This window comes from Panulirus ornatus, chromosome 46 (assembly GCF_036320965.1).
Source record: "Panulirus ornatus isolate Po-2019 chromosome 46, ASM3632096v1, whole genome shotgun sequence".
NCBI classification, from domain to species: domain Eukaryota; kingdom Metazoa; phylum Arthropoda; class Malacostraca; order Decapoda; family Palinuridae; genus Panulirus; species Panulirus ornatus.
Genome location: NC_092269.1, coordinates 8485026 through 8508731, shown reverse-complemented (window position 1 = coordinate 8508731; position 23706 = coordinate 8485026). Strand labels below are relative to the sequence as shown.

Sequence of the window (23706 nt, the reverse complement as noted above, 5' to 3'; positions counted from 1 at the left end):
ATGATGTTAAAAACTATGTACATTTCTTTGCAGTTGACTTGCTAGAATTTAGATTAGAACAAGAGAAGATGTCTGGAAATGAATGGAAATTGTCTTTTGAGGGAGAAAAGAAAAGGGGAAAGGAATTGATGGATCAGTTGCGGCAGGAGAAACTTGCTGGAGTGGATCAGGTCTCAGAACTGACACTTTTACGCTCACATCTCTTCATTATGCAGCTTCAGCTCCAGAAAACTCAAGAGGAAAATGGCAATATGAAGTAAGTATATCTGATAAGTAGATTATCTATAAATTGGCAAAATTCATGTTATTATTCATTGTGTTGATTTATTATTTGTAAATTCCTTGAATGATTTTTATGAAAGAGTCCTGATGTTGCCGAGGACCTCTTTCTAAAGGCTCCTGCAGCCTAAGAGTGTGCTACTTCATGCAGTAGGGAAATGTAGACTACTTTAGAATGAGAAGTTCACTGATGAGAGTGTACTCAGTGATACAGCCTTGTCAAAATGTTTGCTGAAAAAATTCAGTTCTACACAGGGGTACAACAAATTAGCAAAGTTACAAGCTTTAACATTGGCAGTGTGGATGATCTGATTCTTTCATAGAAAAAGATGTAATAAGTGATATAACATGAGAGCCTCAAGCCAGATTTTCTTGGAAACCCATAATGTGGAGAGCTCCTGTGAAACCTCTGAATGTTTAGGTAGATGTACAGGGCTTTCCCTATCATTTCTTCTCTTTACAAAAATATTTTCTTGTACCCTAACAATGACGGGCCCGAAGGTATAGACTTGAGTGGGTAATGAATGATTTGCATTTATTGCAGGGAGGCATCACATTCATCTCCACTCCTATGACTTCATAGGCCTAGTAAGGTTGTTGTATGATTGTTAAACCTATGTGAGCATTAATTAGCCTCATATATATCTTAGGGTGGTCAAAGAATGATGTCCTTGTGGATGCACCTAATTTAGGGAGTAAAATGGTTTTTTAAGTCCCCTATGACTACGCCATGGGTATTGAAACGTTTTTTTGTGTTTATAAACATACTTTTTTGTTTCAGTGAAACTTTGGAAAATAATAAGAAGGAGTTGGAAACTCTAAAAGGTGCTCTGCAGGCAGAGCGCAACAATTTCAGTCGTGTTTCCAAAGTTCTCAACCAACAAAGACATCTGTCAGCTGTGACTCGTGCTCAACAGGATAATGTCATCAAGGTAATTTGATATTATTTTTATTTCATATTTATTCACCATTTCTTGCGGTAGTGAGATAGCACAAGGAACAGAGAAAATAAGACCCCATTCACTCACATTCATTATATGGCTGTCGCTGGTAGTTTATGTTTAAGTTGATATCTTCAGTGTAAACTTTTAGATATAAAACTAGAGATTTGTATCATGTTTTATTAGGTTAAGGTTCTTTTCACTGTTTTTCTCTGATTGTATCGGTAGATATTTTTGACATCTTGCAGGTGTGGCCTTTGATTATATCTCTGACACCTGTTCCCAGCCAAAACTCCCTGAAGAGGGTGACCACAGCAACAGAGTCTACATAAGCAGTCAACTTTAGTGTTGCTTCCTAACCTTTAGTGCTTCACCCTCACCAGGCCACTGGCAGAGGGCATACCTAGCACAGTGTTTGCAAAGGCTCCTACATAATGTTTCTACTGACTACTTCTTCCTATGCTCCTCTCTACTAATTCTACTTAATGTTTCTACCTAATGCACCTGCCTAAATGTTCATAAGCAGTGAGGGTTTTTTGCCAAGAGTGTAAGGAGTTTGTGTGAGTAGATAGAGTGGAGGGTTAGCGGTTCCAGGTGAAGGCGAGTCTGCAGCAGGGGTGTGTGAAGTCACCATGACTGTTTATTAACTTGTTTATGGATGGGATGGTGAGAAAGGTAAATGCAAAGATCTTGGAGAGAGGGGCAGGTATGCTGTGTGTAGGGGGAAAGGGGGCTTGGGAAATCAGTCAGTTGTTGTTTGCTGAAAACACAGTTCTTTTGGCATTTAAAAGAGAAACTGCAGAAGCAGGTGTCTGAGTTTGGGAGAGTGTGTGAAAGGAGGAAGCTGAGAGTAAATATGAATAAAAGAAAGATATTAGGTTCAGTAGTGCAGAGAGACAGGTTAGTTGGGGTGTGAGTATGATTGGAAAAAATTTAGAAGAAATGGAGTGTTTCTAATACCTGGAAGTGGACAAGGCAGTTAATGGAACCATGAAGGCAGAAGTGATTCATAGGGTGGTCATGGTTTGGGGAACATTGGGTAATGTGTGGAAAGAGAAGTCATTACCTGGAATGGTGAAAACAGTTTATGTTTGAAGGTGCACTAGTTTAGACAATGTATAGTAGTAGACAGATCTTATTATATCTCAGGAATGAGATAATATGTTGTACTAATACTGTATTAGGTTGGAGCCTCTGGAAACACTGTGCTAGAGTTGCCTTTTACTAGTGCCTGTTAAAGATAAGGCACTAAATAGGGCTAAGAAGCAGCACTGGAGTTCATCAGTTATGATGGAGACTTTTGCCATGGCCAACCCCTTGAGGGAGTTCCCAAAGGGAAGGAGCATCATAGATATAAATAGATGAATAGATAGACAGACTAATATTGCCACAGAAATGTAGACATTGATAAGCATCTGCAGAAAAATGAGTACTGATTTTATGGGAAAATAAAGTGTTGATAAGAGCAATCTATATTATGGCTCAAAAGGAACAACTGATCAAATCTTCTGATTCAAAATAAGAAAATGCTGTTGTTAAGCAAAACTGCAAGTCAACCCCAGATCAGAGCCACCTGACACCTTTTCATGTAAATGATTCAGACAAATGGTCTGTTAGTTACTCCAGTTTCAGACCAGATGCTGATTGAGTTAAACATTGTGTGTTTTTCCAGTCTTACTGTTGCTCAGAAATCATTATAATTTGAGAAATACAATACTTTTCTGGCATAGGCCTCCTAGTGGTGCTAGGAGGCCTATGCCAAAGTATTTTTACCATTATTAGGGAGTCGGATTTTTCAAAACAGCAAGAATATCATGGGGAAACACTTTGTAATCAGCATATTGTTGTATCTAGCACTAAATGGGTCTGTTATATGCATGGTAATAAAGTTTTTCCTTTTTCTAATGAAATGATTTTTTATTCTGACCATTGAATTAGTGTCAGGGTGAGTATATATCACTGATTTTCAAGCCTCCTAGATTATTTTCAGGAGTGCTTCAAAAACAGCATGAAGTTGTGGCTGTCTCTTATATAGGCAGGCCTACCGTAACAAGGTAATAGGAATGTCTCGGTAGTTTACTGACAGTTTCAGAAAAATGGCTATTTGAATGTGGAAAACTCTTTTCTGTAGTGAAGCACCTCCTTACCTCGTGATTATGTAGGCATGTCTCTTTGGGTCATTTTCTGTCACAGATAGTCATACTGTAATTGAAATGTGAAACAGTATTTTTATTTAAGATAAATTAGAGAAGCATAGGTGCCATCCCACTCAACTACTGTAGTTCCCTTAACTTTCTGCTTTGCAACAAAATGGGCTGCTACTTTGAGGGAAAGTTATTGCCATCTAGTTTACCAAGGGGATCTCTTGATCTGAGAATTCACAAGAACTCTGGTGATGACTTTTAAGCTTTCAATAGCTAGGCACTTGAGATGCAAATGACTGGTTAGTGATGTGCTGTGATATCTCTGCATGGGTATTTATCATATGTTATTGTTAGATTGGTCTTGGCCATGTTTTTATGTTTATATGGCTTTTATGCTGACAAGTAAAGATCACTCTTACCTCAGAGCTAATTTTCTCTATGCAGATGTCTGTAAGATAAAGAATGCAAGAAATTGAAATGTTATGATTTTATTGCTGTATGTGATAGTACTTATGGTTAATTATACTGTGAGTTTGTATTATTTTCAGTTAATTGATAGATATATCAGTCAATGCAATTTTTGTCTCCCTCAGGATCTTCGTAGCACTTTGGATAAAGAACGTGAAAAAATTATGGTCCTCTGCTCACAGTTGGCTGAGGCTACTAATCAACAGTCAGCCAAGAAATCAAACAGAATCAGCATTCCTACAAGAAGAGTTGAGTCTGAAAGAATTACCTCTGGTTTACTAAAGGACAATAGTACAACAGGCAAACAATCTCTTGAAGATTTCCAGGTATAAAAGTTTTAGAATTGCTTTTAGATATGTTTTTCATTGGAAAGTTTTCTCAGAACCTCTCTCCTTCATGTACATATGCTTTCATGTTTGCAGGATGTATCATGGAAGAGAGAAATGTAGGTTTTGAAAAGTAAAGCACTTTTTTCTCTGAGGCAATGTCCCAAAAATGTTTTTTCTGGTTTTCTTACAGTGACATGTCTTTCCCTCTCTGCTTTTTTTTTTTAACTTTCACTTTTCTAATCAAAGCTGCTTTTGGATAATTGCCTAGATCTTTGAATTTTGTTGCGTGAAGAGTAGTGAATAGTTTGATAACATCTCAATGATAGTCTCCGATTGGCTGAAGGTGGGCTCAGACTGAATGAGTTGCTTCTACCATGGGTAGGTGGATGGCAAGGATCCAGAAAGCTAGTGCCTTCTAACAAGAATGTTGAAAGGTCCTAATCCCGTTTCTAAGAATATCTGTTCATGGACTGCTGGCATGGTATTCTGTCCACAAACACACAATGTCTCTTCATCACACATAATGCTTAACAACCCATAACTCACACAACTCATTCTTTGTGACTCTAGGTTTTTCCTACAGTGAGCACTGTGCCCTAGCCCTGTCTTTTGGCAAAATGATAGGAGCATAGAAGTAGTCTATCTATCTATCTATATATCTGACCCCTGTTCCCAACTGGAACTCCCTTAACAGGGTGACCATAGCAATAGTCTCCATAACTAGTGAACCCCAGTGCCACTTCGTAGCCTTTAATGCCTCACCCTTAATAGGCCACTGGCAGAGGGCAAGTCTAGTGCATTGCTTGCAGAGGCTTCTCCCAAATGTTTCTTCTATTTGTTACTATCTAATGTTCCTACAAAATGTTCCTACCTACTACTTCTCTCTAATGTTTCATCCTAGTGCTCCAACTTAAATGTTTTTAGCTTCTTTTTTTTTTTTTTTTTTTTTTTTATACTTTGTCGCTGTCTCCGCGTTTGCAGATGGTAGCGCAAGGAAACAGACGAAAGAATGGCCCAACCCCCCCCCCCATACACATGTACATACACACGTCCACACACGCAAATATACATACCTACACAGCTTTCCATGTTTAACCCCAGACGCTTCACATGCCTTGCTTCAATCCACTGACAGCACGTCACCCTGTATACCACATGGACTCCAATTCACTCTATTTCTTGCCCTCCTTTACCCTCCTGCATGTTCAGGCCCCGTCACACAAACTTTTTCACTCATCTTTCCACCTCAATTTGGTCTCCTACTTCTCGTTCCCTCCACCTCCGAGACATATATCCTCTTGGTCAATCTCTCCTCACTCATTCTCTCCATGTGCCCAAACCATTTCAAAACACCCTCTTCTACTTAGCTTCTACTTTTATTTATTGCTCCTAACATTTTGCCAAGAGGCAGGGCTAGCGCATAGTGCTCACTGCTGGAAAATCAAGGGTTACAAAGAATGAGCTGTGTGAGTTGTGTTGTCAAGTGTTATGTATGACAAGGAGAGATGGCATGTTTGTGGACAGAATGGCAGTAGTCCACATGTGGGTGAGGCAGAAAGAAATGACAGCTACCTGGGTCATAGGAAGGGCTGGCTCACTACACAGGCATTGCTAATCCACTCAGTACCCAGATGGGTACTACCAGTAATATACCTCCCATTAAGCTGAAGCATTAGGTTAAAGTAGTAGAGAGGAACATTAGGTAGGAGAAGGTTGTAAATTTAAGTAGAAGTGGTGATTATGGGTGTACTTAGGAGAGCTAAATTTTGCCCATACCTACCTGGTAATGGAAGACACCTTTTAAGGCTAATTATGACTAGTCAGCTGGATATTTAAACTGAAGTAGGAAAATTTAAGTTGTCATATGATGAATATTGTCATTAAAGGATTACCAACTTTCTCATTGTACATTTCCAAATGTTATTATTGTAGACCTAGTATGATTAGATAGTCATTGATTGAATTACTTTATCACACAGGTGCAGCTAGCAGTTGAACAGGAACGTTACACTGAACTGCAAAGATTATATGAGAGAGAACGTCTGAAAGTTGTATCACTGAACGAACAAACTCATGCTGAAAGAGCACATGCCAAAGTTGAGTTGATGGAAGAACAAGAAAAATGTGCAGAATTGACAAAAACAATCTGGAATATGGAAGTGGAAAAAGAAACCCTTATGAGACAGGTATGAAAAATCTTTAAGGGGCCATTCTTATCATAAAAGAGTGAGGTAGTGTAATATTGTAAAGGAGATGGGTTTATAGAGATGAATCAATCATTTATGATAGGGCTGTATGAGTGAGCCATAAGAAATCCACAATACAAAGACAGTTGAGTGGGAAGGTTTGTATGTGGAGGGATACAGTCATTTGAATTGGGGAGATAGCATCCGTCTATCTCTATCTCTGATGACTGCTCCTTTTGGGAACTCTCTCAAGGGGTTGGTCACAGCAGAAGAGTCTATAACTGATGAACTGCAGTGCCTCTTTTTTATCCTTTAGTGTCTCAACCTTAACAGACCACTGGCGTAGGGCATCTCTAGCACAGTGAGATCATCAATTTCAAGTATTTTTTAACATCATTAAGATGTTAAAGGTAATGGAAAAACAATGAAGAGGAAGAGAAAATACATATGGTATACATGCATTAAATAGCACCTATTACAAGGTAGAATTCAAAGGTTTTGATATTCATATACATGGAAGAAAAGTTGTTCAAAGTTGAGAAGATGGTACAAAATGTGAAGGGAAGTGGTAGGGAACAGATTTTTTTGCCCGATGTTTAGATACAAAAGTATTTTATGTTATCATGGTTACCAACTGTTTGATTAGAAGTACTGTAAAAGATAAAGCTTGTTAAGTGGATTTTTTTTTTAAAAGAGCTCGTGAAGGAATGGAAAGGTGTAGAAATCAGTTATGATATATTATGCTGGTTAAGAACTCATTGTATGGAAGTTAGTAAAGAATAAGTGCTATAAAGTAGTGGATGTTTGGAAATAGTCCTTTCATTAAAGAATACTGAAGCTCTAGAACCTAATGACGAACAGATTGCTGGATATGAACTTAGTGTAGAGGAGTTAATAAAGATATATTTGCTGAAAGGTGATGATGAGTGAAATTGTCGATTTGTTCTTATATATTACATTTCATTTGTTACACATTTAATTGTTATCTCTTACTGTTGGCAGATGAGCCAAGATCGAGAGCACTTGTTGCATCATGAGTCCCGAGTTCGAGAGCTAGAAGGAAAAGTACAGAAGCTTGAGGGTGACCTTAGAGCTCAAGCAGATGCGCACCAAGTTGTATCTCATAGAGTTCGTGAAGAAGATGCACAGCTTCATGTATCCTACACACGCACATTAAATAAATTAGTAAGTGTATTCTGATGTAAATAGACAAACCAATCATTTATGATAGGACTGTAAGACAAGGTAAGATGTCTTTATTGTCAAATTGCTTACGTGATACAAAATGAAATTCTGTAAGACTAGAAAATCAATTCAAGGTTAAAAAGTATAAGAGTTATAGAAAAATATCACATAAAAGCACCACATTAAATATCACATATAGAATCATCAATTGCACTCAGAAGCTATATCACAGATGTTACAGCATCTTTGGATGGTTAAACAGTAGAATGCTTTTTTGGTACAAATGACTTCCTGAATCTGTTGATGCACTGTATAGGCAGAGACAGTCTTCTTCCTTGAGGACCTAACCACAGCAGTTGCACCTCTGCTAAACATCATTCTGAAATATGTAGGCAAGTGGTTGATAGGATTGCATTTTATAACACACACTGTACAATTTGCAGTGAATGATGACTGGAATTTATACCAAAGTTCAGGAAATTCCATCCCTTCATAAACAGACTGTTAAATTGGACTTGTTTCTTTTTGCCTTTACTCAAGAAGGGGGATGAAAACTTTCTTATGAAAGTGGAGCAATTAAAGCTTTTGGAAGTTGTGCCTCTCTGAAGTCCTTTTTCCTGTTTTTGCAGTCCTGAAAGTCACATAATTGAGGAAATGTGTGTGTCTTCACTTTAAACAAGGTCCCTCTTCCTATATCAAATCTTGAAGAGATGGATAGGTGTGAGAGCATTGATTAGGACTAGAAATATTTCAGGTGAAGATGCTAGAGAAATGTTGAGAAATTGAATGCAGTGGAAGCATTTTTCGTATGGAGTGGTGTGATTGATGGCATTGGTCTCAGTTGACACAAACTTTTTTTTTCATGATGAACAACATGGCATAGGCAAACTGTGCTCCAGTTGTGGCCATCCCGGTAAAAGGAAAATAAGGTGATTAAAAGAATGAGGAAATTAATCACGGCTGTTAAGGTGTTTATAGAACTGACTAGTAAAGGTAGAACTGTTATGGGTAGAGGAGGAGATAAAAGAAATGATGTAAAGTGAATAAGTAAGTAGCACTTTTAAAAGTGTGGAGCCACATGTTTCACTTTGACACACTGGGTATGAGATGAGGATATATGTGAGTGTGGACAGACAGTTTGTTCCTGATGCATTTCTTGAGATAGAAAATGGAGTCAATTATGTTAGGTATTTGCAAACAAATAAAGATGGATTTGCCCAGGTGCCATATCAAGAGATATTCATAATTTGTGCACAATGTGGAATTTGTACTTTCCTCATGAGGGCCTTTTCTCTTAGTAGTGTTCCGAGTAGATTTTTTCAGCACTTTGTTGTTACAGTTTCAGAAGGGGCTCTGTTCCTTTTAACCACCATTATATTGTGTTTATTTAAGCTTTATAATCTGTTTTAGACAAGTGGTTAGTAATATGATTTTATTACGTTTAATTCCACATGATATCTCTATCTAAAGTGTGCATACCTTTTCCACAGTCAAGGACAGATGACAACTATGACCTCATTACATCCAAATGCATAAATTTTGAAAACCCACCATTATTTATTTTGAAACATGAATAAAGCATTTAGGTATCAAGTCATTCACTTTTTGCAGTATTACAGTGCAAATTTAATTTTCAGGGAGAAGCAGAAGCTGAGCTCTGCTCATTACGTCACAAAATTAGAACAGCCACCAAAGAGTTAGAACTAGCCAGAGAAAGGGAGGAACAACTACAGAAGGAGCTCAATACCGAGAAGATGGCCATCAACAGGCTTGGTCTTCCTGCCTTAGCAAGAATCAACGTAAGTTTGCTCATTCTTGAAAATGCATCTGTAGCCCATGCCTCATTTACACAATATCATTGGGACTACAATACCCTCAAGCATAACCTTTTTTGACCTCCTAAGATAGCAAGCTATCTTGCCACACATTCCTCAGTGCTCCCAGAACTTCTGCACCCACACCTGCTCTATGACTCACTTCTGCTTCCAAGGTTCCATTTACTGCCATGTCCACTCTTGGGTGTCTAGAACACTTCATTTCCTCCATTTTTCTCCACTTAGACTCGTATCTAAACTAAACTGTCTCTTTGCATTGTTAAACCTTAAAACCTTGCATTTATTATTCACATTTACTCTCAACTTTTTCATTTCACACACTGTCCCAAACTCAGGTACCAACTTTCACAGTATCTTACTCAAATCTGCCAACAGTACCGTTTCTTCAACAAACAAGTGACACTTCCCAGGCCCTCTTCACCCTCTACAGTCAGCATCCCTGTCTCTCCCTCCAAGACCTTCACATTTACCTCCCTTACCACCCCATCCATGAATGAATAAAAGAGCCATGGTGAAATCACACATCCATGATGTAGACCCAACTTCACCTAGAACCTTTTACCCTCTTCTTTAGCCACTCATACTCTCTTGATATAAACTTATCATGACTTCTAATAGCTTTCCTCCCTCACCATATATTTTGAGACCCTCAAAAACAATCAGCCGTATCATGTGCTTTCTCTAGATCCTTGAATGCTACATATATATCTTTCTGTTTGTCTAAGTACTTCTCATACTCTTTCTTAAAAGCAAGCACCTGACCCACACATCCTCTGTCACTCCTGAAACAACTTTGTTCCTCCCGTCTGATGCTCTCTACATGCCACCACCCTCTCTCTCGTTTCCAAACAACTTGCCAACCGAAGTACACTTGACAAATGTATGCCTAAGTTATCGAAACATTCACCTTTGTCCCCTTTGCCTTAATGAAATGGCATTGAACATGCATTCTGCCAATCCTCAGGCACCTCAGTTCACTTCACATACCTCCCTAACCCATATACCCTGTCTCCCACCCTGTCATTAAACATTCAATGATTCTTCAAAATACTCATTCCATCTCCTCTTCACCTCATCATTGCCTCTTACCACATACTCATTCACAGAAGTTCCCATTTGGTCTTTTGTATTTCCCAAGCTGTTATCCTCCTTCCAAAACATTTTTATCTCCCTGAAGTTTGTTGATACCTGTTCACCCAACTCTTATTTGCCCCCATTTTTTTAGCCACTTTACCTTCCTCTTCACTTCCTGCAGCTTTCACTTGTAAATCTAATCATTTGCTGTTGTTCCTTGTAAGCACCATCCCTATATCTTTCTCTGTTTTTTTACTAGCAACTTTGCTTTGTCATCCCACCACTCACCATTTCATCTGCTCTTCTCCCATCTTTTGCATCTCATACACTTTTCTCACACATGCCAGTAGCTTCCCTTAATACCTTCCATTCCTCACCCACTTCCCTAGCTTCATTTACACTCACCTTTTGCCATTCTACACTCAGTGTCTCATGGTATTTCTTCACATAAGTCTTTTTTTCAAGCTCACTTGGAATGGAGTACCTCCTGTGAATATTTTTTATATAATACTGATTTTTTTCATTCATTTGCCATTTCCCATGTTAGCAGGGAAGCTCTGGGAATATTAGAAGAAATGGCCTATTTCACTCACATCCACTGTATAGCTGTCTTATATAATGCCCCAAAACCAAAGCACCACAGACTTCTCCATGGTTTTCCCTGACTGCTTCATTTGCATACATTAATTATGAACTTTGTATTACTATACATACTGTATTATGGACATCCGGTACAGAGTTAAAACTTCTAATGTATGCATGACCAGTAATATTTACTAGATCAGATGAAATTAGAAATGTTTCATTTTTAGTGAAAATCTTACTTGTAGAGTCTTATGATTTACATTATAAGATTTTCTTTGGGGCTGCTGACCTATGTTTTACATAAGAGGGCAGTGTACAACCACAGATTGACAAAGTCCATCTAATATAAGGATAACATAAGATGTAATGAATACTGATCATCACTTCAGTGGTAGGTTAATGTCTAACCTGATTTGATATACAGGCATTGCTTTACGTTCCTCTCTTAAAATGAGTTATTGTCTCCTTTTACAGAACCTGGATGAATATTTTGAGTTACAGCTTAAAGAAAATTTGGAACTTTGCAAATCTGTATTGAGGTTGACTGATGACCGCCAGTTGACAAGAAAGAAAATTATTAATCTTGAGAACACTATTACCAATCTCACCGAGCAGCTGGTTGAAGCAAAGTCGGTAAGTTTACTGGATATTGATATTTGATGCATGAAACATTAACAGTTGTTATACATAGTGCCAAATGACTTATGTACTGAAAAGTGTAATGAGTACTTTGAATATATCTGCTCCAAAAGCAAGAGGCTTTGCTTTTACTGTCATTATGGAACTATAGATATTTGTAACTATGATTGAGCAAGGGTACTTACTTGATGTATCACAAATAATTGATTGGTTTTGTCCTGGTTAGTAATATGGTGAATGGCTTCAGGGAGTGTAAAGAAAGTCCTGTCGTGCAGTGAAACTGGAGTACCTGGTTTACTACTTTTCTTGGATGCAACCTGTGATTGGATGATGATAGCAAGCTAGATTATTTTTTTATTATCCATAATCTTTAAAAGTTTGTTATCCGGGAAGTTGAACACCACTTTGTTTTGGAAGTTGGATGCTTAAGGATAGTTCATGAGATAACCTGGACTAATGGATAAAACTGGCTTGTGTTTTGGGTATGAATGCAAATCTTGTGTATCTAAGAAAAATTTCTTTTGTTATAATTTATTTTTTCACATACTTGTATGAATACTGAAAGATTATGGGAGTATGAATACTGAAAAATTATGGGAATTAATACTAATTAGGTATTTTTGGAAACCATCTTTCTTAATTGTTATTACTCTTGTTTCTTAGGGTATGACTGAGAATTGTTCGCTTGTTTGCTAGCCTACGCGAGAGAATATTGCTGCAAGTCATTTAATGTCATACACTTAAACACATGGAGATTGTAATGACTAAATTGCTTAAAACAGGCACTGCATAGCCCACCATGGTATATGCCAGGAGTAGCCTTTTGTAATAGAGTAACAGAACTCATTTTATTATTTTGGTGGTTGTTAGATAGTCATGCTTTGCATAGCCCAGTATGTATATGCAGGGAGTAGCCTTTTGTGATAGAGTAACAGGAACTCGAAATATTATTTTTGTGTTTGTTGGATAGTCTGTGCATCTTGTAAGTTAGTAATTGAAATTTTATTGTATTCTGTGAATTTATTGGATTTGTAAATTATATTACTATATTTCTTACTAGAGATATTTTTACAGGCTGCTGCTGATAATCCAGACATAGAAAAATTACTTCAAACAGAACGTTCTATTTGGGAAGGAGAGAGGTTATCACTACAGAGGATTATTTCACAAAGAGAGGTTGAATTGACACGATTACAGGCAGAAGCTGGTTCCAGAACTATTCAAAATGTCAGGAGTGCACAGCTGGATGATGAGAGAGTAAGATCATATACGCGGAGTACTTCAGTATCATGGTTAAGTACTCAAAGCACAATATCCAATCATGTGCACTTGCATGCTTTAAAGTACTTTCTAGTTTTTGCCATTCTGTGTTAATACTGAACAGCAGTAGTTTATGATTTGCTGCTGTAGCTAGTCTTGTACGGACACGATGGATAGATTGGAAGAACATTTCCCTTATCATGCCAGGACATCACATCAGACCACACCTTGAACAACAAGCTTCTGCACTGAATATATAGCAGCTACTGAGTTACAGTATAAACAAAAGTTTGACTTCAGAAAAGGTTCATACAATGGCATGCTTAGATGAGTGGGATTGGATGCTAACAAACAATTTGTATTATGTACTGATACTCTCTGCATGACACCATGGATGTGAATGCATTGAGAGGGACAGCAGGTGGTTGGTAGTGAGTGTGGGAATAGAGGCTATAACATATATGCAAAAGAAGTAGTCGTAGTGAATGAGCTTGGAAAATTGTGCCAGTGTTGCATTGATTATCAGGAGAGATTGAGTGAAGAATGGATTAAGGTGAGAGCAAATTAATCTAGAAGAGTGGCAGGTATTTTGGGAAGCAGTGCTTCCTTGTTGAAGGGGAAGTGTGCAGAATGCATTTTGGAAGGAGGTGAATAGTGTGAGAACAATAAGACAATTGGGGGTCACAGTTAGGTGAGCAGATGGGGAAATGATAACATAAGATGTGAAAAAGAGGTAGAGGGTAAATTTTGTACTGTTGAATGTGCAGTACTATAGGGAAATGGATGGATGTGGAATGAGAGTCATAGCAAGGAGGACAATGAGCATAAAGGAGTGAAAGCCTTGTGTGAGATAGAATGTGACTGAGCATCAGGAATGAATGGATTTTGCATGACTATTTTCTCAAGATAAGGGATGACTGTTTTGTTGTTTACTGAAGGTGAGATTCCTGAAGACTGTTGGAGTGCAGGAAGGTAAGGAGGACACAAATTATTGTTAAATTATAGATGTATAGGTCTGTTAAGCATACCTGGGAGAGTGGTGGTTGAGTGTTATCATGCACAGAATGGTAGATTGAAGAGGAGGAATATGGTTTAAGGCGAGGTAAAGAGAGTATAGACCATTTGTTTGCTTTGCAGACTATGGGAACAATACTTCATGAGAGTAGGATTTATTCATCTTGAGAAAGAGTGTGATTCCATTGACGTAAGTGCTTTGTAGGAGATTCTGTGGGTACATTGGATAAATGGAGGGTATGATATGATTGTCATGGTTGCTTTGGGAATTTGTAATAAAAGAAAAATGCTATTCACAGTGATGAAATTTTGTTCGGAGAATGAGGCATGCATTTAGATAGGTATGGGGCTGGAAGGAAGGTGTATTGTCCCTGGTGAAAATGGGTGAGCATTGAGGATTTTTTATGTACCCATGGAACAAGAGGAAGGTATGCAGTATGCTGAAGATGGGGATGATGGGAGATGAATAACTTGCTTTTTGAAGATGAAATGGCTCTAATGGCAGATCAAGAGAGAAACTTCAGAGTTTAGTAGTGTGTGTAAAAGAAGGTTGTGTTGTGTCCAAAAAGTAAGGAATAGTAATAAGATGTAGCAGGGGTATGAAACAGGATGGTTTGAGTGAGTACAAGTCTGCATGGTAAAGACCTGGAGGAATTTGTAGTGTAGATATCTGGGATTGGACCGAGTAGCAGATTGAACCATGGGGCCTGATGTGTGTCACAGACTAGGAGAGTAAGTTTAGGTCCTAGGCACATTAAAAGATTGTGTGAAAGAAAAGGACAATATGTGGCACGGAGTAGGTTGATCCTTTGGTAAATTACAGTGTTAGCGAGCATAGTTTGATTAGAGGACTTACCAGGTTGTCCTGAGGTGTGTTGGGCATATGTAAAGGACGAGGGAAAAAAGATTGAGAAGGATGATATGTATATCAAGAGACGGATTAAGGCAAAGGGGGGAAACTGAAAATGGAAATGGAAGCATGGAGTAAAGAAAAGCTTTGAGAGTTACTATCTGATGAAAATGATTAGAGCTTCTATATGTGGATGTTAGAAGGGATGATATGCTGTTAATGGGCTGTACCAGAGCACATGAAATCAGGGTGAACCTGTGGGGCTTGGTTTTAGATGGTAGACTTTGGTTTTGGTGTGCTTTATATAACAGCTAGAGATAGGTGAGACCATTTGTTTCTTCCTAATGCTTCATTGCAAAGGCAAGAAAAGTAATAAGGGGAAAAACTTTGCTTAGTTTTCATGTGAATTGGCTGCAAATTGGGACCTCAGCTGTTGCATATTGATATTAAGCTTTACTAAAGTCATAAAGTAGTTAAAATATCTTTTTGTCACCACAAATTGGTAAAGGTGTAATTGCCCCATAATCTGAGCCAAAGCCAAACATCAGTGAAGTAAGCAAACTAATGCAATTAAAACATGATTGATGTAGCAAAGCTGGTTGTAAGAAACAAGTTTGAAATATGTGGTCTACAAAGCCTATCTTATTTGTGTGAGGCTAAGAAATTGCTCATTATTTGCTTGGTGTATTTGTATGGATAGTTTTAATTTGTCATCTGGGTAATGATTATATGTAAGTATTGACGCAGTCTTTTTTTCTTGATAGGCGCAGTACATTTATGGGAAGTATATTCAAAGTGAACATTGGCGCAAGGCTCTCGTTTGGCAAAAACAGTACTTGCTGGGAGTAATAAATGGGTACAGAGACAATGAGCAAAATGCCTTGTCTCGACTGCATAACATAGCAAGCCAGGTTCATGGATCTGTTAGAAGTGAAGATGTACAAACTTCTGATTCTGCTATACATCCCAAACATAGATTCAGGTGAGCCTACTGTAAGTCACAAATTTAAAGATATTACTGTGTTGCAGTATTATGTAATTGAAGCATACTATAACTTGAAAAATATGAACAAGAAATACAGTTTTTGAGTAGTATATGATAAATATGACTTAAATTTCAGAGTTGGAGTCTTAGTTGTGATTGTAATCTGTCGAATGAAGACTTTAGTCCAAAAGTATCGACGGAAAAGACGACTTGGTACACAGATGTTATTCCCATCCCCGCAGGCAGCTTCTTCAAACCTTACATCTGCTACTGGTAAATTAAACATTGAGTGATGTATAGATAGGTTCTTTGAAAATCAGGAAGTGCTGTATAATTTGAGCGGGTAAAATGCACTGATGCAGACTTCTAGTCGCGACTGGTTTGGAAGATTGTGACTAGTCATTTGATTGGTTAAAAATTGTACACAATGAAATTGTAGAATTAGTGCAGTTTTATATATTCTGGCTTCTTAATACTGATTAAAACAATTTTATACTTACCACATTGAGAGGATTTTGGTAAATTAGGTTACCTCTTCTGTTTTGTGTTAACAGGAAATAGCTTTTGTTCATAGATATTTAACTCATACCATCTTGTTTAAGAAAACTGTGTAAATGTATGGAAATAGTTGATACAATGTGTTACAGTGTTGTCATTTAGTTGACACTAAGGATGGGGAGTGGTTAGATCTAATCATTATGTGCCAAATATATTGTGGCTCAACATGAAAGTATGAAGCAGCGGTGATACAGGGAATTACCATGTTTTTAAGCATGTAGCTGACACTGTTAACAAAACCTACCTTGTAATATCTCATTTTTGGAATTCAGCTTGGCAGCATCCATTTGATCCGGTATGGTAGAGTTTAGTTAGCTATTCTCTTGTGTTTACAAAGTTTTGTCAGACAGAAAAGATATGAGTTAACTGTTTAAGAATATAATCCATTGTTGAAAAAGATATGGAGAAGTGAAATTTTTAGTTTGGCATATTAACTCTGTATTCTTCGAGAGTTCATCAGATATAATGCCATTATTACAACTTATCATTCATGGAGGCTGTAAAGAATTTCAGGAGATTTGAGGCTTCTGGATTTTATTGAACAAAGACAAGTGGATATCAGATATCATCTGCACGTTGATTTTTTAAGATCGTGGTCTTCTTGTCATTTGATATCATCTAATACATCATTTCTACTTAGGATTTCATGTAGGAAAGTCTTGCAGCCATGTTTTGTTATTTTCATTGCCATAATTTGTCTATTTCTTACATTTTTTCTCATTTGTTTGGTGTTTCCCACTTTCACAAAGTAGCACCAGGGACAGATGACCAGTGGTCTCACTTGCTGTCATCCATTTTCCAGCTGTCATGTATATTGCACCAAAAGCAGAGCCCACCTATCCACAGCCAAGCCCTGCAGACCATTCTGTTGTTTATCATGTATGCTTCATGTGCCCTGGTTCACTCGATCATCAGCAATGCTTCATGTGCCCTGGTTCACTTGATCATCAGCACATCACCCCATGTCCTACTTTGCTCCAGTTCACTCATACCCATGCGTTCCTTTTATTCTGAATGTTCAGGCCATGATACCTCAATACCTCTTTCATGCCATCCATCCATCATCTGAGTCTCTCCTTTTCCCTTACTTGCTTCATTTTGGACACATAGATCCTCTTAGTCAGTCTGTCTTTGCTGATATTCTATGTCCAATCCCTCATCAGCTCTCCCAGTCAGACTGCACTTACTACCACACTTTGCCCTTACACCTTGATTTCATACATGATTAATCCTCCTTACACCACATACTTTCCTCAGGCATTTCATTTCCAACATATCCAACCTCTTCAGTTCTTTTGCACTTTGGGCCCATGACACATTGATAGAACACCACCATCAGATCTGGTGGACTTTTAAACATAACCATTTTTGCCCTGGCAGACACTGACCATCATCAGGCCACTCCTCAGTGCTCCCAAGACCTTAACACCTCCTTTGACACCCTACGACATATCAGCTTCTTTGGTTATATCCACTGCCATGACCACTCCCAGTTGCTGACAGCATTCTACTTCCTCCAAATTTTCCCATTCTGACATATTCACACCATCCTGTCTTCCCCAAGGAAAAAAAAAGCAGCTTCATTTGCACACATACAATCTGTGGCTGTCATACTGGAAGTGCTGAAAACAGAACCTATCATCCAGAGCCAAGCTATACTGACTACTTCATGGTTTATCATGGCTGTTCCTTATGCCTTAGATAAATCCGGTCACAGCATGTCACCCTCCCAAATACCCCATTGATCTAATTCATTGATCAGTGAATGTTGAGGCCTCCCAATTCTTGTATTTCCCTTTTTGTATATCTTGTCTTTCCATTACTCCTACCATTTGTAACAGATTCTCATAGTTAGCCTTTCTGTACTCACCCTCTTTGTATACCCAAACTATTTCATCTTACACTGATTTCCCAAAGTACCTTCCTTACTATGAAGGGTCACATCAGGAACAAAAAACATCCGTCTTATTTGCATTTATCCATTCTATAGCTTTTTAATACCAATTTGCTCTTTATGTCTGTTTTGTTCACCAGAAGCTTCTGAAAGCAGCAGGCCAGGATCATCCAGCAGTGTAATTGGTGCAGCATCAGCAGGCTTGGGAGAAATGAGACCTCTCAGATCATTTGATAGAGGTGCAGTTGGAGGAATCTTAAACACTTTTACTGGGCAAACTCCACCAACGAAAGGACCATCAGATGCTTCCACTCCACATAGGTCTGGACCTTCATCCTCGTGCAGGTATGTGTGAAAATTTAGCTATGTGCTGAAACTGTTACATTTGCTTTGTGTCTCTGAGTCTTTATTATTTACCTCAGTATCCAGCTTGGAAGTGGATGTGAGCTAATGTGGGTTTTTTTATCTGTTCTTGTCACTACCTCACCAATACAGGAAATGGCAAACAAAGATGAAAAAAGTTCTTATTAGTGTAATGTATGTATTGTATGATGAAGCAGAACTGGGGAGACTCTTTTGCTGTGACCACCCCTTTAAGGGGGTTCCAATTGGAACAGGCATCAGAGGTGTAGATAGATTTGGTGATGGGAAGGGCAATACACACACACACACACACACACACACACACACACACACTCAAGCCTTACTGACTATCATGCATGCACAGGCCACATGGGATCAAACCCACATAGGTACAAATCATGGTCTCAGCAGCTGGTCCACAGTTCACCCAGCTCTTCATGCTCTCCCAGGAACTGGTTGATGACATTTTCATAGGCTAGAGTTTGAGACAGCAACAAGGGTGTACACTCTCAGACCTTAACACAAATAGTAATTATACTCATGCAAAAAAAAAAAGAATAAATAAAAAAAATCAGATTCAAGAGCAGCTTTTGCTTTAGCAGTTTAGTGGTACAAGTAAAGTTAGAGAGAAGTTAGCATGGGGCCTCTTGAAGTAATGATTCAGAGAGAATAATTGTGTGATGCAACTTGATTGTATGTAAAGATGTGAGGTGGAGGAGTTGTCTGAGACATTACCACTGGACAAGCTAATGATAGTGTCACATAGGAGATGCAATTAGGATGGATATTGAGTTTTTGGTTGAGTGGTAGAAAAGAACTGATGATTTCTTGACTGTTCCTCGTTTGAAACAATTAAGAAGTTGGAGCTAAGCATCCAGTTTTTTATGGACAGCACCACAGCTATTGTAGTGGTTGATGAAACACTGTTTGAGCTATTCTCTTCCTCTTATGAACCTCATATGAAAATTTGTTCATTTGTTACTCTGAAAGTCTTATTTTGTAGATTTTTTTTTCTTGCAGGAGTCTGCTGAGTTTGAACAGATACCCTGTCAGTGTTAAGGACTGTCACTCTTGGGTAGTGAAAAAACAGCTGCCTTTGAGTAGACCTTTCCATTGGGAGTTATCCTTCAGAGAACCTTTTTTAGCATTGAAGGCCAACACTATGCTGCCATCTTAGAGACATTTAGGATGGATGACATAGCCTTGGATTATTGTGCTTAGTCTCATTCCTTTCTCTTTTTCTGTTCACTATTCCAACATTTGTGGTCTCTCTAATAACCTCTCCTCAGTTGAACACCATCTGTCTAGTATCTCTCCTAATATGTAACTTCTTTGAGGCATAGTTGTCTAATGATCTCAATAGTCCCTTTTTCATATCTAACTATAACCTCCACTGACAATTCCAGTTCAGAGGTGGTATTTGTGCTTATTCAACATAAACACACCTGTTGCATGCCTCAAGAACCTTGAGTCTCTTAACTTTGTTGTGTGGCTCAAGGTCAATATCCCTCCATATCCTTGAACAGTGTTCTTTCTGATCACCAGTATGACCTCCATAAGACAAGATTCATTGGTAATATTCTTTCCTATCTAACTCGCATGAGATCATCATACCTGAAAGACTTTGGGGAGTCATGTGTAGTTGCCCTTGACACATCTAAGGCTTTTGACGGTGTGGCATTGGTGCCTCGTCTCTAAAGCTCCCCTTCTGTGGCTTCCCTCCCTCACTTTGCTCCTTCATATCTAGCTTCCTCTCTGGCCGATCTATCTCTGTGTTTGTTCATGGATCAGCCTTCCCCCATTTCTTCATCAACCACAGTGTCCTTCAAGGTTCTTTCATGACCATCACACTTTTTCTCTTTTCAACAATTTTCTCTATTCCACAAATAATTCAATGCACTTATACACTGATGACTCAACACTGCATGCATCCACACCCTTCAATTCTGCTCCATTTCCCCTCATTCGATCTGCATCTCATCTTGACACAGCTTCCTTAGTAACCTCAGACTTGGAAAGGATATCTCAGCGTGGTAGACAAAATCTTTTGAAGTTTAACGCCTTCAAGACCCAATTTTTACCCATCTCTATTGAAAACTCACAACTCTTGCCTCTTCTGTAATTCCACCTCTTGACTCGATGAACATGCTTGGTATTACTGTAACATCCCCTCTTTCTTGGAAACCCCTCATAACAGTTATAGCTAAGTCTTCCTCTAAGAATCTAGGTGTCCTGTTTAGATGTTGAATTTTTTCTCGTCTGAACAGTTGCTCCGTTTATACAAGGGATTGATTCATCCTTGTATGGAGTACTGCTCTCACATTTGGGGTGATTCTATCTCTGTATTCTTACTTGACAGAGTCTAGTCGAAAGCAATCTGACTTATAAACTGTCCCAGGCTAACTTCCAATCTTGAACTCCTTGCCCTTTGTCACAATATTGATTCACTTTTCCACTTCTTTAAGTATTACTTAAGCTTTGAAACTCTCTACCTTCTCATGTCTTTTCCAATACCTATAACCCGGCACATTTCAGTAGACAGGTCTTTCATGTCTTCAAAAATTCTAAAATACTTTCTCTTGTCTTTTCTTTTTCTGCTTCATGATTCTCTTTTTCAATTAAGGCCCAGCTTTGATGTGGACTTTTGTCTGTGACTGGAGCCTTCAGCATAAAAAAAAATTATAATAATAAAATGCTTGTAATTGTCCTCACAGAAAAGTAGAAAAGAAGTTTTATGAGTACAATTTGAATTGTTATACATGCTTCCCATGTATTCCCTGCATGTCGTAGAAGGCAACTAAAAGGGGAGGGAGCAGGGGGCTGGATATCCTCCCCTCCCTTTTTTTAATCTTCTAAAAGAAGGAACAGAGAGGGGGGCCAAGTGAGGATATTCCCTTTAAGGCTCAGTCCTCTGTTCTTAACGCTACCTCGCTAACACAGGATAAGACGAATATGTATGGAACAATTCAAATTGATGAAAAGTACACCCATTTAGACTGTACATATCTCATATTTTGTAGTATGTTGGTACTTTTAGTATTTATGTTTGATTTTGTCCTCTGTTGTGCAAAGATTTAATAAATGTTTTCTATTACAGGAGCCTTTTTATTGATGAAGAGTCTCCAAGACTGAATGAATACATTGAACGTCTTGATAATATCCATTCAGCCCTAGGTTTGAATCCAAGGAATACTTGAATCTACTTGATACTGTTGTATAGATATCTTCACAGGTGAATGGGAAAAATAGGAAAACTTTATATCATTTTGAGAGGCAGGTTGTCACATTGCACCAGTGTATATATTTTCTGTTCTTGTTATCTTGTGCCATTATATAAATTCTAGGGTTCCTGTAGCGGTTAAGAAGCAAAACCAAAGTCATTACGTGTCTAGTACGTACCAGTAGTTTTCCTCACAGGTCTGACAAACAGGCACGAAGTCTCTTTACCAGTTTCAGCTTTTTTTTTATGCTGCTGAAAATAAGCTTTACTGGTCAGGCCACTTTATTTTAGAAAGATTAAACTAAACAAGATCATACATTAATTGTGCCTTCAGTAAAGTATTAAGTCTGCTTCATTTTAAAGTTTAGAGTCATATGAATAAAACATTTAATGAATGTCTGTATCACCAAAATTTTATCTTCTTGCAGGACGATTATGTCAAATGGTTTAGTAAAAGATAATAGCCTTTAATTAAGAAAGCTTCTGGTCTTAAACACTTGTGCTATAATCTAAAGATTAAAGTGTTAATACCGTAACATATTTGCGTTAAGGATAAGGTTTAGTAATTTATTTAATGCCAAAGCCATTGTTGTGATTATATCATTATACATGTAGGCACTGGTGAATGGTGAATATGTCGTCATTTAACTCACTTTTGGTGAAGACAATGAATTTAACTTTCTTCTCTGAATTTCATGCAGTGGATGGGAAAGTCATCTCGTTGCTGGAAACCTTCATTATGAATGAAAAAGAAAGTGAACTTCTTTTTATGCAGCTAATATACTTTATAAGATTTTAATTAGTTGGTATGCCAGCAAGACAAAATATGTAATTAATGGAGGATATTAAGAATATACTTGAACTTGGCTAACATTATGTAAGTTTTATGGAGACCATTCAACTTTTAATTATTTATCACTGTTCATCCATGTTCATAATAAGGGCACGGTGAAAATCATAATGAAGTTAAATATTTTCATATAGAAAGTTCGTTGCACGGTAATAAATGTTGTTACTTGCTGAAGTTGGTTTCATAGCAAAAAAGAAGGGATTATATATTGTTAAATGTAATCAAAGCAGTGCTCATTTCATGAATAAATCTGAGCTGATTTAGGTTATTTTAGAGTGCTTCCATTAGACTCATTTACATTCTAAGGACATACACAAAGCTGATTTTAGAGGTATCTTGTTATGGAACTTCTCATCGTCATTTTACAAAATATCAAATATATTTGCATAATATGCATCACTAGTCTTTAATCTGTAGTATTTTTTTACATATTGTATATTCAGTGCTACACAGATCCTATAATACCTTTCACTATTGCGAGATAATTTTTTTTATAATCATCAACACAACAGATTTTGTAAATAAACATATATGAAGACATTGAATTTTCATAACCCATAATCATAAGGGAATGTTTAGCATAAAAATAGTGGTAAAGGACATAGAACATTACACACAATTCTGATTAATGAATCGGAGAAACAATTTAACACAGATTTTGGCATTTTACAGAGATTAAAACAACAGTGTATAGTGAAACCAACCATACAGGGAAAAACCATTCAAAGAATAGTGGATAAAATGGTTGTACAGGATTTATGATTGTATTTCATTGTATAGTATTATCCCTGGGGATAGGGGAGAAAGAATACTTCCCACGTATTCCCTGCATGTCGTAGAAGGCGACTAAAATGGAAGGGAGCAGGGGGCTGGAAATCCTCCCCTCTTCCAAAGAAGGAACAGAGAAGGGGGCCAGATGAGGATTTTCCCTCAAAGGCCCAGTCCTCTGTTCTAAACGCTACCTCGCTAACGCGGGAAATGGCGAATAGTATGAAAGAAAGAAAGAAGTTTTATCATTAAACTTTGGGGAGAATAAAAGGATGTTTT

General features: G+C 37.8%; 1 protein-coding gene across 8 annotated transcripts in view; it reads left to right on the top strand.

The window, feature by feature from the left end:
* LOC139763124 (uncharacterized) overlaps nt 1-23197 on the top strand; it is a 273587-nt gene extending 250390 nt beyond the window's left edge. For 7 of the 8 annotated variants that reach the window (XM_071688804.1, XM_071688803.1, XM_071688809.1 and 4 more), the window contains 12 exons: nt 34-256; nt 1061-1211; nt 3958-4158; nt 6141-6347; nt 7350-7532; nt 9170-9331; nt 11501-11659; nt 12740-12922; nt 15554-15771; nt 15911-16047; nt 18367-18571; nt 21687-23197. In XM_071688804.1, the coding sequence (XP_071544905.1) occupies nt 34-256; nt 1061-1211; nt 3958-4158; nt 6141-6347; nt 7350-7532; nt 9170-9331; nt 11501-11659; nt 12740-12922; nt 15554-15771; nt 15911-16047; nt 18367-18571; nt 21687-21786 (2129 nt within the window). In that variant the 3' untranslated portion in view covers nt 21787-23197. The remainder of the gene's footprint in view (nt 1-33; nt 257-1060; nt 1212-3957; nt 4159-6140; nt 6348-7349; nt 7533-9169; nt 9332-11500; nt 11660-12739; nt 12923-15553; nt 15772-15910; nt 16048-18366; nt 18572-21686) is intronic. The other variant, XM_071688802.1, reaches the window with a different exon arrangement.
* The last annotated feature ends 509 nt before the right edge of the window (nt 23198-23706 follow it).